The sequence below is a fragment of the Gigantopelta aegis genome, chromosome 9 (assembly GCF_016097555.1).
Source record: "Gigantopelta aegis isolate Gae_Host chromosome 9, Gae_host_genome, whole genome shotgun sequence".
In the NCBI taxonomy this organism is placed as follows: Eukaryota; Metazoa; Mollusca; class Gastropoda; order Neomphalida; family Peltospiridae; genus Gigantopelta; species Gigantopelta aegis.
In genome coordinates, this window is record NC_054707.1 from 70,845,730 (window position 1) to 70,859,179 (window position 13,450).

Genomic DNA, 13,450 nt, shown 5'->3' on the forward strand with positions numbered 1-13,450 from the left:
TGCACCGATCAGTGATCCATAACTGGTTCAACAAAGGCCATGGTTTGTGCTATCCTGCCTGTGGGAAGCGCAAATAAAAGATTCCTTGCTGCTAATCGGAAGAGTAGCCCATGTAGTGGCAACAGTGGGTTTCCTCTCAAAATCTGTGTGGTCCGTAACCATATAACCGTAAATAAAATGTGTTGAGTGCGTCGTTAAATAAAACATTTCTTTCTTTTTTCTTTCCATCTTAAAATGTATTACAGACTCCCAGCCCTGACTTTGCTTTATTTTGTGACATAGATCAACAAATATCTTTCTTTTTTTAAATTAAAAGAAAAACAAACAAGATCTTCCTGGTTTTCAGCACAGCTCTAAGGGAGATAACTCACCCTTTGAGACTGTCAAAGAAGGTGACGATATAACTGTGTATGTGCAGCACTTCATCTCGACACAACTGTAGAATGTAACCCGAGCCGAGCGCCGTCTTCCACAGATCCCACACATGAGCCTCTGACAGGCTGTTGTAACACAGCATCAGACCATCTGTTGTGAAACGATACATTAGAATATAAAAAAACATTTACAAATTTACAAACAATAAAGGCAGGGTTTCTGCCAGACGGAACATTACCATACCCTAAAAGTTTGAAAATTAATGGATATATTTTTTTTTTTTTTACAATGATTAGAGTAAGAGAACTGCTGTTTAGAATGTGTCATAGTATATGAAATGCAGTGTTCAGTTTCAAAAGATTTCAAATCCATATCAACCTAGTAATAATAATAATAATCTTTATTTAAAAAAGGTGACACATTCAATACAAATAGAGACGGGTCTCTCATATGTTCTTCTCTAAGCTATAACAACAATTAATATCCATTCATAAACAAAATTCCCTCAAACCCCAATAACATACTGAGGCACTTATCTTACATTTTGTTTTTATTACGTACTTAAAATTATTTTCTAGCAGAAAGCTTGATAGGGTGATCAGGTCAAACTTAATGTAATTATTGTAATTTCATCAACTAGTCAACATTTCCTCCAACTCATCCCCCACCCCACCCTAACTAGAATTTCTAATCATTTGTTTATTTAATTTTTAACATACACATGCATTTGATTTGATTTTTCATATATTTTTGTTTTCTTTTTCTAAAACTACCTATCAACATACTATTAAACTGGCAAGCAATATTATACAGAAACTAACATCAATACTAAACATTCCTATGTTTATATTTATTAACAATTAGGTCAATTGTTTTCTCATTCTATTCCATCCCATCCATGGTTGTATTGTATCTAAAAGCCACCATAATGAAACAACTTACAAATAATCCATTTCTCCATGGTGTCCAGTGACTGGTACTCACACTGAATCTGTAACAAATAGTAAATAAAATAAAGCATGAAATTTGAGGCCTGACCAATTTCTACACAAGTTATGAGAGATCAAATTACACTTATCTCAAAGCATCTAATGCAGTATTTACTAAATACTTTGATGATGTATTAAAGCTGCAGACACAAACATCACTAACATTTTAACTGCCTTGATGTCATATAATATACCACATCACCATTTTGTTATACTGTAATATCACAAAGTTTGAAAGAATTTCATCCTTCGTGTACTGATATGAAGAATACAGCATTCCTATTTAAGACAGCAACTAATGGAAATTGGAAAATAGCATGTTATTTAAAAATAATAAAACAGGATGATGTATTATAAATCATAAAATAATCAAAATATACTTGACACTACAGATTTAAGCATATACCATTCATTACAAGCACATTTTCAGCACTCCCTTTGTTGACTATTTACACAGGCTTTAGTACTGTGGAGAAAAAAGTTAAAGTTTGTTTTGTTTAACGACACCACAAGAGCACATTGATTTATTAATCATCGGCTATTGGATGTCAAACATTTGGTAATTGTGACACATAGTCTTTGAGAGGAAATACGCTACATTTTTCCATTAGTAGCAAAGGGATCTTTTATATGCACCATCCCACAGACAGAATAGCACATACCACAGCCTTTGATATACCAGTTGTGGTGCGCTAGCTGGAACGAGAAATAGCCCCATGGGGCCCTCTGAGAGGGATCGATCCCAGAACGACTGTGCATCAAGCAAGCACTTTACCACTGGACTATGTCCCGCCTCAAGTATCGTGGAGAATTCAACCAAATAGACACAAGAAGCACAAACCATGTCTAAGCCAACCACAGTAGACATTTTGGAAGGCTCCGAGATGATACTGAGAACTTGCTGAGATCTCATCTGTTCGGCGGGATGGTTACGCTGAGGATACACTTTGCTCAGTGATAACAGGGCTGGCATCAGAAACTACAAGTAATAACGTTAAAAACAAATCAGCAGACAGGAATGGGTACAGTGTGCAACATTTCACATTAGTACCACCCTAGCAAGTCACTCTCAGCAGACAAATCCTTAGGTAAATGTATTTTGTTTCAGCCAAAAATACACTTTGCTTCAACATTTGCATTTCAAAGGGACATACCCTAGTTTTAAACACAAAGCATATTTTTGACTATTATAACCGTTTTTAATAACTTAAATCATACTTTTTAAACACTAAGGCATATTTTTTTACTATTAGAGCTGTTTTTTGATAACTAAAATCAAACATTATTTAGATTTTATTGTTTAGATTATCAATTTCCGTACATTCGAAGTGTTTTTGGTCATCCTGGTGTTTTTAATATCACAAAATGCATTTCTCATATTTTTTTAAATGCACATGCGTCTGAGAAGTAACAGTTATGGTGTCGAGTTTTAGTCTATTTTTAGAGGGTATTTCACCATTTCAAAGTCCCAGACTCATGTTTCACTCAGTTATAACTTAATCCAAATGTGTTACAGGTTTGTAGATCAACTAAACTTAGTGTTAATTTTAATGGGTTAAAACTAGGGTATGTCCTTTTAAGTATCTATACTACATGTACCTGGTAATATATCTTCTCTTTCCGTCCTTCCCTGTTTCTTTCTTTCTTTCTTTTAATAATATTAAATTTTTGTTCATATTTAAATTGCATAAATATAGTACTGTTGTGATTAGGTATGTATTATGGAGAAGGCCTAGTATTTTCCTTTATTTGTGATGTACTTACATACATGTGTAATCTGTATTTTAAATCCCAAAATGCTAAAATTTTATGTTACCAATGAAAAGTTAACAAATCATATCTCACCCTCTGTGACATTTACCACTAAGACAAATAATACAGTAATAAATATACAAAGCTTGTACATTATACAAATTAGCCTGTTACATCAACCTGATTCTATTAGAAATGCCTAATGGTGCAATCTATAGTAACTTACCCTGGAATGTGGTACAAACTCCTCGGCTAGTTTTTTCATTGGTGGGTCATAGTCAAGAAACATCTGGCCTAAACGAGGATACATCTGATCCCTAAAGAAAAAAGACAAATAAATAAAACTACATAATGTTTAGAAAGGAAGTTTAAAAGACACCCAATAACATAATTTTATCAGTTGTTATTAAATGTGCTACATCCTCTTTATTATATACACAGAGAAAGAAATAAGGGAACACTTCTTACTGTAGACCAAATTTCAGTCACTATTAGAATCGTAATGACTGTATAAAGTATATGTAATGTGGGAATGAATGTCCGTAACATGGTTAACTTTCTGGCACTGTAAATAAGGGTTTTGGATGAAGTTACTCTTTTTTGTTTGTACTGGTGGGATCTCTTATTTCTTTTCATCAGTATGTGTGTGTGTGTGTCTGTCTGTCTGTCTGTCTGTACGTACATACGTACATGTGTGTGTATATATTAATTAATTATTTAAATAAAACTGGACCTATTCTGTTACATAAACATAAAAGATCCTCTTACAACATTGTAGGCTGTTTCTATTTTATTTTTGAGTGGATAATCACTTGCAAATTCAAACAAATGACACACAACAATGATATACACGATGAACAGACCAAGGTAACTGCAATACCCACCCTTTTCCATGTAGGAATTCATGTGCAGCGTTGAACAGGGCCAGGACGGACTTCCTGTCCTCCACCTTGGACACCAGGATCATGATGGAAACATAGCTCGAGATCAGGTCAAGGTAGTTCTTTGTCAGGTCAAAGTTCAATGTCTACAAGAAAAACATATTATTAATATGTTACTGTATCAGTGGGTAAAATTACATCAGTATACAGTAATAATATTAAATGTACAGTTGAATCCCGTTGGCTTGATTGCCGTCGGTGCTCGAGAAAGTGTTCGACCCATCGGGTAGTTTGACCTAACTATTCAGACAGTAACGAGTAAGTGTAACTCGGGACTTCGTTTTTGGTTCGAGCATTGCTATGTATTTCAACCCTTCCAAGTTCGACCCAACGAGATTCTAATGTATATATACATGTTAAAAATAAGAACACATAGATTTCCTTAATAATAAGCAAACATAATGCCCTTAATTGTTTATATAGTCAGGGCTTCTAGAATTTTATAGAAATCCACTAGCCATGGGATCAGTGATTTTAAAAATGTACTAGTCATGATTAAAAATTCACTAGCCCTACTTTAAATAAATAAAATTTTACTAATATAGTAATAATCATATATGTCATCTAAAGAGGGAGACTGAGCTTTAAAATCCTTAGATCGAGGTGGAAAGAGGGGGCAGGATATTTAACTGCAGCATTTGTCATGGGGTTTTCCCACTAGCCATCGGGCTAGTTATAGTAGTTATTTACTAGCCCAACACTGAATATCACTAGCCATGGGAGTGGGGCTACCATAATCTAGAAGCCCTGATATAGTAGAATATTAATTAGAATGTCATAACAAGTAGTCTAATGTATTTTAATATACTGAAACTTATTCTGATTTAAAAATGGGGCAGATATTTGTCTACTCTGGAATGTATCTCTTAAGTCTGTTGTTAAATATGAAAACAAATTTTTGTTTCAATTTTTTAAGAGTACCGGTACTATAAATAATCATGCATTGTTTAGCTTTTAATTACATGTAGATCATATTAATTAGATATCAGTTGAGTGTTCAAATCATTTCAAGAAGAAAGATTTTTATTTTTCAGACTGTACTTCATTTTTCAGTATGTACCACAAATCCAGCATTCTCAATTTTCAATTATACAACCACGACAGGTTAACACAATACAATAGATAGCTACAAATGTGAACATACTATATCCATGTGAACTTGGCAAGCATCAATGGTAGTGAGCAAATCAACCACATGATCCTGAAAATATAATCAAACTTTAAATATGTCCTACAATAAAGCGAAAGAAATATTTCATTAAAAAATCTTTAATGACATCCTAAAACATTTTATATAGTGTAAACAGTGAAACTTAAAATAAAAGATGTGCCTGTTTGTTTGTAATTTTAAATAAATTGTCAACAGCTACATTACATTTTTTTTTTTACAGTAATATAAATAATATATAATTTAATGAATACAAATTACTTTAAGACGATGTAAAATTGTCAAAGTTATCGCCTAATATTCCATTTCTAAACATTAAATACATTACTGCAGTGCTTAATCCTACTTTTTAAAAAGTTAAAACAAAACATTTCTGTAACTCATTACTGGGCCTTTAAGTATCAGTACAAATATTAAACTAAATATATATTTTTAAAATAAAACTATCAGTTGTCAAAAATCAGTTACCTTAAAATCCAAGATGTCCACAAAGGTGTAGTAATATAAAGAAAGGGATTTGGCAATTTCAGCCTTCATAGAGTTCACAATGCCCAGCTGAAACAAATTCAAATATAATGTAACATTACTTCACAAAATGGCAAAATAATCTGGCTTTTGCATAAATGTCTATATAATAGTTGTGCATGTAGCATTATAAGGAACACCAGAGTAAGTATTCTACCACATAATAAGGCTTCAAGTTTAATGTTTGTGGATAATGTCCAGATAATCAAATGGGCAGATTTCTTGTTTTTAGCCGATTATTAGCAATCATGGCCATCTATCAGCAAAGTTTTACAGCCTAACATCTGCAACAAATTTCTCATTTCCAACATTTAAAATATATTTCATCAGTTGTATCTTTATTGTTGCCCACTTTTGGTTTTCAAAACCAGAATATTAAATGTGACTAGTGATAAATAAAAAAAACATTGTAAAGGTACATGCACACATTATTAGAGGGTTTAGGATTTGTCTGAAAAGCTGTTTTGCCATGATGTTAGTGGAATTCAAAAATCACTAGTCTTGACTGAAAAATTCACTTGTCCAACTTTAACCACTATTAAAAGAAAAACATGACAACTGGAATTACTGAATATTATAACTAGAATAAGCAGATAACTATAGTCAGAGCATGTACATGTACACTTTGTATATACCTGACTAGCTTTGCTGTCATACTGTGGGAATCTCCTCAACAAAACTCGTAGTGCTGGCTCCATATTCTTGTCAGACAGAAATGGTGGTTTGTTGTCATGGTTGCCCAACATCTGAAATATAAATCCAGCTATTTAACAAGCTCTGTATGTATTAATTACTTCCACTGAGGGGATTCAAACTACTGACTCTCAGTATGAGAGCCCAGCAGTGGTAGGAGCACTTTATAAGAGCTCTACTACACACTGATATATTTTCAGCAAAACTGTATGTGAGACCCACAATACTAAAAAGGCAGCATGGAGGGGAAACTCTTATGACATTAAAATCTTAATGTCATTCATCGTGCGAGAAGTTCACAACTCATGCAGTTCTAAGTCAACATGGTAAGTGATAACATGTGAGATAACATACATGTATATCTAAATTCTATCTTGGAGAGGTCAGTTTTGGTGGGCATTTTGGTGGGCATAAGCCCAATATCAATAGTATATAAGCCTAATATCAAAGTTTAAAAACAGACAGTTGTTATGCAAACAGCTACCTTTTTATTACTATAATATTTGTGTGTTTCAAATGTGAACTAACGTGCATGCTAATGAAGCAAAGTTTGCCACACGTCAAGAAGTGTAGTATACATCAACTGTAAATACTGATAACTAAGGCACCTATTTCAGTGAGTACTTGATACATTTATTGCTACAGCTAGTTACAGCCAGAACTTTCCAAAACAAAGCTGGTCACTGTTTATCATAACATAAGTTTTTCTTAACAAAACATGTGCTTATCCTGTTATAGTAATTTATGAAAATGTTTTACAATAATAACATTTTGACAGAGATGCCATGGCAATATGTGAGTTCAACAGTGTAGCTTTTAACAGATGTTTAAAACTGAAGTTTGCTTTCAAATTCAGGCCTACACATGTAGCTCTGTCACTGTCTTTCAGTGGATGGAATGCTGTGTTCCTGGTGTACAAAGCATAACTGTTGTCCACCCCGTGGATTGATGTCCCATGTCAAACATCCAGAAAAAAAGAAGTCTTGTACAGCATAGCCAAAGCACCAACCACAAGGCAGCAGTTTCAAGAGAGATGACAATGACACTATCAAAGAAGGATAGCGGTATTCTCCAAAGTTTTGAACCCATGGTGAATTCACAACGTGAAGCCATTATTGCGCACATGAAATTAACATACGTTTTGGCAAAAAAAACCCACAAAAATTATGCAACACTAATTTTGACGAACTTATAACCGTTATGAACAATATGGGTCTACAGTTTATGGATGATGTCAGTCTAAGAAGGAATCCCAACTACACCAGCCACAGAGTGCAAGTTGAATATTTATATTACTTAGCGGGGAGATAAGGAAAGACATTCACGATGCAATTAGAAAATCTTCCAAAATCAGGTTTATGACTTTATGTGAGATAACATACATGTATATCTAAATTCTATCTTGGAGAGGTCAGTTTTGGTGGGCATTTTGGTGGGCATAAGCCCAATATCAATAAAGAAACAGCTGTTAATATATGTTCTATATGTGAGTGAAATTCAGATAATGACAAGATTATTAACGCTGATATTGATTCCAAATGGAAGTCCAAACCATCTTTTATGCTGTAAAGTAATACATGTATTTTGATGATAACTTTCCTTTTGGCAGTTGGAAGTGATGGAGCCAATGTCATGATTGGGCAGAAAAATTAAGTTGTGAAAAAATTCAAAGATCTTGTACCAACTGTTGTGGGGAATCACTGTGTTAACCACAGGTTAGCCCCTGCAACAGATCAATCTAGCAAAGAGATTGCAAGTGTAGAAAAACATTTCATCAACTCTTCAACAGTTGTTCCAGTTCTATGAAAACTTAGCAGTAAGAACAGTGGGACTTGAAGCCATATAGTCACTTCTGAAATTCAGAATGAAACAATCTCAAATTGGTTAAAGCAAACAACACCTGATGGTTATCACATAAGAGAGCCGTGAAGTCTGTATACTGATATCCAAGTTCTATCATGACTAGTCGAGAGTTATGAATTGACTCCTTTTTTGTGTGTATTGTTAATGTGTCCCAAATAGGCTTTTTTGACCAAATATTATAAGATGAATAAATAAATTTGATGTTGTTGCATCACCTTTTCACATATGATGGAGTCATTCAGTAGTGTCAGGTTATAAGATATAAAAATCACGCTCGTATGTAAGGGGGTGTAATGGGTGCATATGCACACACACACCCCCCCCAAATTACCTAAAGTCCACATTTTTTTCTATCAAATTTAGATAATGTTATGAAGTATTCGCACCCCACCCCACCCCCATAAAAAATCCTGCATATGCAGTCCTCTGAGAATTGAAAATTTGCGTAAACCATTTATAGATTACGCAAAAACAAATTCAGGTAACCCATTTTGTTTTTATGTAACCCTGTCATGACTATGTAAATGATGTTATAAATTCAATGCGCGAACCAGAAAAACGGGTTACACAAAACTATACTTACACAAGCGCTGCGAGAACGATACTAAACCTCTTGTTATTTTCAGAGGCCTCGTATGGGCCTGCATGTATCTCGTGAAAGCTATTATTATTGAGGACATTTACATTTTGTTTTACAGGTAACTGAGAGAAATGATGCCATGGCCATTGGACTGATCAGACTGACCATTTCATTTGACTTTGTGGCGATATTATTAATGCCATGTGACGTCTTCTTTTCATACCTTGCTTTGTAATGATCTATGCAGGTATGTATTTTCAGACTGGGAATGGGGCTATTCTTCCCTAGGAAGAGTGAAAAATGATAATGAGAAAACAATTCTGAGAGCAATTTGTTCATCAATTTCATAGAATGTCTAGCAAGAGGATGTGTTGATTTTGGCCAAGCAGTTGATTCTTGGGGTCAACAAATAAAAAGGAGAATTTATGTATTAAAAAAAAGAAAAAAGTGTTTAATTAATTAATTAAGAGTTACTTTTTATATTGTTTGTGTTAATTAATTTTAGTTAAATAATTAACTATTATATTTTAATATTTATATGCTTAGTGCTTAGTTACATTCAATTTTTTTTTTTTAAATAAGGATACCATTTACGTTTGTGTTTTGTTTATCTATTATATATTATGACATATGTGTGGAATTTTTCATACATACTTTTCAAATTATTACAATCAAAGTTCTAACATTATGCAAATAGAGAATACTATATCATCAGTACATGTGTGTTCATTTGTTATCATTTATCTTACGAGTTATTTTAAAATATATCTAATGAGCAAATTTGCAATATGTTTTATACAGTGAAACCCCCCCAAGACCAGACCTCTCTAAACTGGAAGGTTACAAAGCTGGCAAATAACAATTAAGTAAGTAATTAAAGATCAGTTGACAGCTTTGATATTTAAGTATCTAATATACACATCTGCTTTGTGTTTATTTGCAGCTTTGTTGTTAATTTAGTTGAGATAAGCTGAGTTAGGGTTTAGGTTAGGTGTTTTTAAATTGCAAATGAGATTAAAGGTCCTTCACAAAAATGTTCCTTGACAAACGTATCTCATGATTTGCTCCACGGATCAATTTAATCCACTGTCCTCATATTTTTTCCCTTTTTTTTTCCTTTTAAAAGCATTTATTTAGCAAAATAAAAAGTAACTGACTTTACATGGTTGGATAGATGCCGATGGCATTTTATTTCCATACAGATTTTCAAGATGTCGGAATGTCCAGCGAACTATCACTCGTTGATCAACTTAAAATCATGAAACGTTTTGAAAGTTTACCTTAGAAGCCAACAATACGGTCACTAAGTGAAACCTTTAGTGTAAGAAATTCAACTGTTGGAGATATCAAGAAACAAGACATATATAAGCCTGGATACGAAAAGAACGTCTGAGGAAACAAACGGCAGTTTAATAATTTGTGCAAATTTTATATGGTTAAAACTGGTGTAATATTTTTGAAGAGCAATCATTAATTAATTTTTTAAACTGAATTAAATTTAGTGAACAGATCACTTTATATAAAAGTAAATACATTATAACTTTTCCTATTTTAAATAACAAATAAAATACAACAAATGTTTTTGCATCAATACAAACCCCCCAAAACTGGACAACTCTGATGACCAGACATTTTATTTGGTCCCTTGGGTGTCCGGTTTAGAGGGGTTTCACTGTATAATAAGCTGTAAGATATATGGTATCTAACTGACACAAACATAGTATTCTGTGTCTTACATATTCTCAAAAACCAGGTTTTAGGTACATTTAAACATCTTTTCCGACTAAACGTTATTTACAGCCAAAACACATACCAACCACAAGACGGCAGTTTCATAAGAGATGACAATGACACTCTCAAAGAAGGATGGCAATATTGTCCAAAGTTTTGAACCTGCAGTGAATTCACAACGTGAAACCAATATTGAACACATAAAATTAATATATTTTTGGGCGAAAAAAAAAGAGAAAGAAATTGTGAACATAACTAACTTAGACGAACTTATAACCAATGTGAAAGATATGGGTCTACAGGCAGTACCTAACATCAGCTGGTAAAACCACAGTGAGGTCAAAGACCAAAGTTAGGAGATAACAAAGAAGAGGTAAAACTTTGGATTAAGAAACATGATTGGCTAGTGGAATTATTAATGTTAGAATGCTGCAGCAGATTGGGATTTTAAGGAAACAGCACAAATTCATGTTGAAAGAAATTGGAGGTAATGTAGGATTAACTTATCCTTGGGCCAGATTGTTGCTGCATAGGATGCAGTTTGTTAAATGCAAGGGGATAAAAGACGTCAAACACTCCCCAGGAGGTCTTTCTTAAATGGGAGAGTGATACAGTAGGCAAAGATTTAATTCCTGACAAGCTGGTAATTAACTGGGACTAGACTGGAGTATCATTCATTCCAAGGGATGATTGGACCATGGAAGAGAGAGGCGCTAAATATCGGGTGTTGATGACAAACAACAGATTACTGTTTCGTTAGCGATCAACAAAAGTGGAGACATGTTACCACCCCAAGTAATCTAACACTGGAAAAACAGACTGATGTCATCCAAACATAAATTTTCCCACTGATTGGGATGTCAAGCATGCTGCAGTACATCGAGAATGTCATCATAACATATGTGACCTCGACCCGCAGACAAATCGGGCTGCCACATGATAAAAAAATATTGTGTCTTTTTGACATTTTCACAGCTCACATTGTCATTGTGTATATTCCTGCCATCTGTACTGATCAACTTCTGTCTTTGGATTTAACTGTGAACCGAATTTTTAAAGATGAATTGAAACAGTGTTTCCATGTGTGGTACTCAATTGAAGCGATGAAAAAAAATGGATGAAAAGGACAAAGCATCTGACGATGAACACAAACTTAAAAGTGTGAATGTTGACATAAAAACAACTATTATAAAACCCATTCATGTCCAGTGAGTTAATGAAGTGTGTGAGATTGCCTCCAAGAAGATGGATCTGATTTGAAGTTGTTTTTACAAAGTCGGCATTCTCAATGACTGACAATGACAATATTCAAAACATCAGCGAAATTTATTCCACATATGTATATTGTTCATTAGTTACTACATTACATGCATTGTTGTGTTTTTATAATAAATTTAAATATTTAAAGTGATTTTTTGTCCTGTTTCATTGATCATGGGTTATCTGTGTTCATTTACCAGGGCTCACACTGGAACAAATATTAGTTTAGCCAATTCTCTGTAATGTAGAGAATTTTCTTGAAAATTATTAAAAAGTGGTTAATTTAAAGAAAAAAAGATAGTTACAAACATTGATTTTGACATGTGTTGTACACATAGCTTAAACGGGACAATATTTCGAAATCTGAGGTAACCGTAAGTCGGTTCACGTGGTTTTTACTAGGTAACCAATTGTTCGGTCACGTGAATTATATTTGCGTAACCTGTGGATTACCTGATCGCTTACCTCAGTTACGTTGAAATTATATTTTAAATACATAATTTTTAGCTCAAACATAAAGTTAACACAAAATACAAAAGAAAACGTTTTATAAAACAGTTTCTTTATTGCTTGCAAATCGAAAGAAGTGACTTGCAGATGTTTCTTTTGTTTTCGTATGATCGTAGTGTTGTAGATTTATTATTATTATTATTATTCACCACTTTTGTCTCGTCTCTATTCTGAGCCTTTGGTCGCAAGTTACAACCGTTGCAATATACCGTTGTCTACTGGTTTGCCACGCAACAAGTATCTAAAATCAGTCTAAAACATTGGTCGGAATACTAGTAGTATGTCTGCATGAATAAACTTCAGGTAATCGTGAAGTCTGCAGGTTTTAATTTCTGAACGTCTACAGGTCACAACGTAACCGATTTGCGGTTCGCGTAAATTTAATTTTGCGTAACCGACACGTGAACAGAACAGCGGTTCACGTGAAATATTGTGCCCTGCTTAAACGTTATACCTCAACATGATGTTCATGTTAAAACTGAAGTCTACTTCTGTAGGCGGGCTTTTTTAACATTAATTTGGGCTAGGTGGACCTGGTAGGCATTTGATTTTACGCAGGTTATGGCTGTGTAGGCAAATTATCATTATGTCAATGATGTCATCTTCAAATGTGTGCGTTATTTCATACCACAGATTGATAGAAATATCCATCAAAACAGGACCCCTGACGGCTGATAATAATTATGATTTAGAAATGTTTGAGTCTTACAAATGCATAGAACTACATATGCAATTTACAAAATTGTTCTTCTTTTTCTTTTTTTTACCAAAATGGATCTGAAGTGAAAATATGGTAAGATATCCGATATTTACTGTGGTCGAATGCCAAAACTATGAGTCTATGGTGCCTCAATAATCATAATGATAATCTGTGATTGCCATAAGTCCAAACCTTTTTAATATTGTAAATTCGAGTCAGCATCCCGTTTCCACGATCATTTAGAATTGTGAGCTTCTCAGCCAACTTTTGTTGGCTTGGAATCATTGCTCGGGACATTTTTATGCTTTAGGGTGAAACAAATAAAGGCGTTTTGTCCACTTCCTCAATCGATTAATCACTTTA

General features: G+C 33.8%; 1 protein-coding gene across 5 annotated transcripts in view; it reads right to left on the reverse strand.

Annotated features, from left to right (window-relative positions):
- LOC121380506 (nck-associated protein 1-like) overlaps window positions 1-13,450 on the reverse strand; it is a 57,477-nt gene extending 44,027 nt beyond the window's left edge. For all 5 annotated transcript variants that reach the window (XM_041509345.1, XM_041509344.1, XM_041509341.1 and 2 more), the window contains exons 1-9: window positions 13,280-13,450; window positions 6,386-6,496; window positions 5,694-5,780; window positions 5,202-5,258; window positions 4,001-4,143; window positions 3,343-3,433; window positions 2,206-2,343; window positions 1,318-1,366; window positions 372-525 (exon numbers count right to left, since the gene is read on the reverse strand). In XM_041509345.1, the coding sequence (XP_041365279.1) occupies window positions 372-525; window positions 1,318-1,366; window positions 2,206-2,343; window positions 3,343-3,433; window positions 4,001-4,143; window positions 5,202-5,258; window positions 5,694-5,780; window positions 6,386-6,496; window positions 13,280-13,384 (935 nt within the window). In that variant the 5' untranslated portion in view covers window positions 13,385-13,450. The remainder of the gene's footprint in view (window positions 1-371; window positions 526-1,317; window positions 1,367-2,205; window positions 2,344-3,342; window positions 3,434-4,000; window positions 4,144-5,201; window positions 5,259-5,693; window positions 5,781-6,385; window positions 6,497-13,279) is intronic.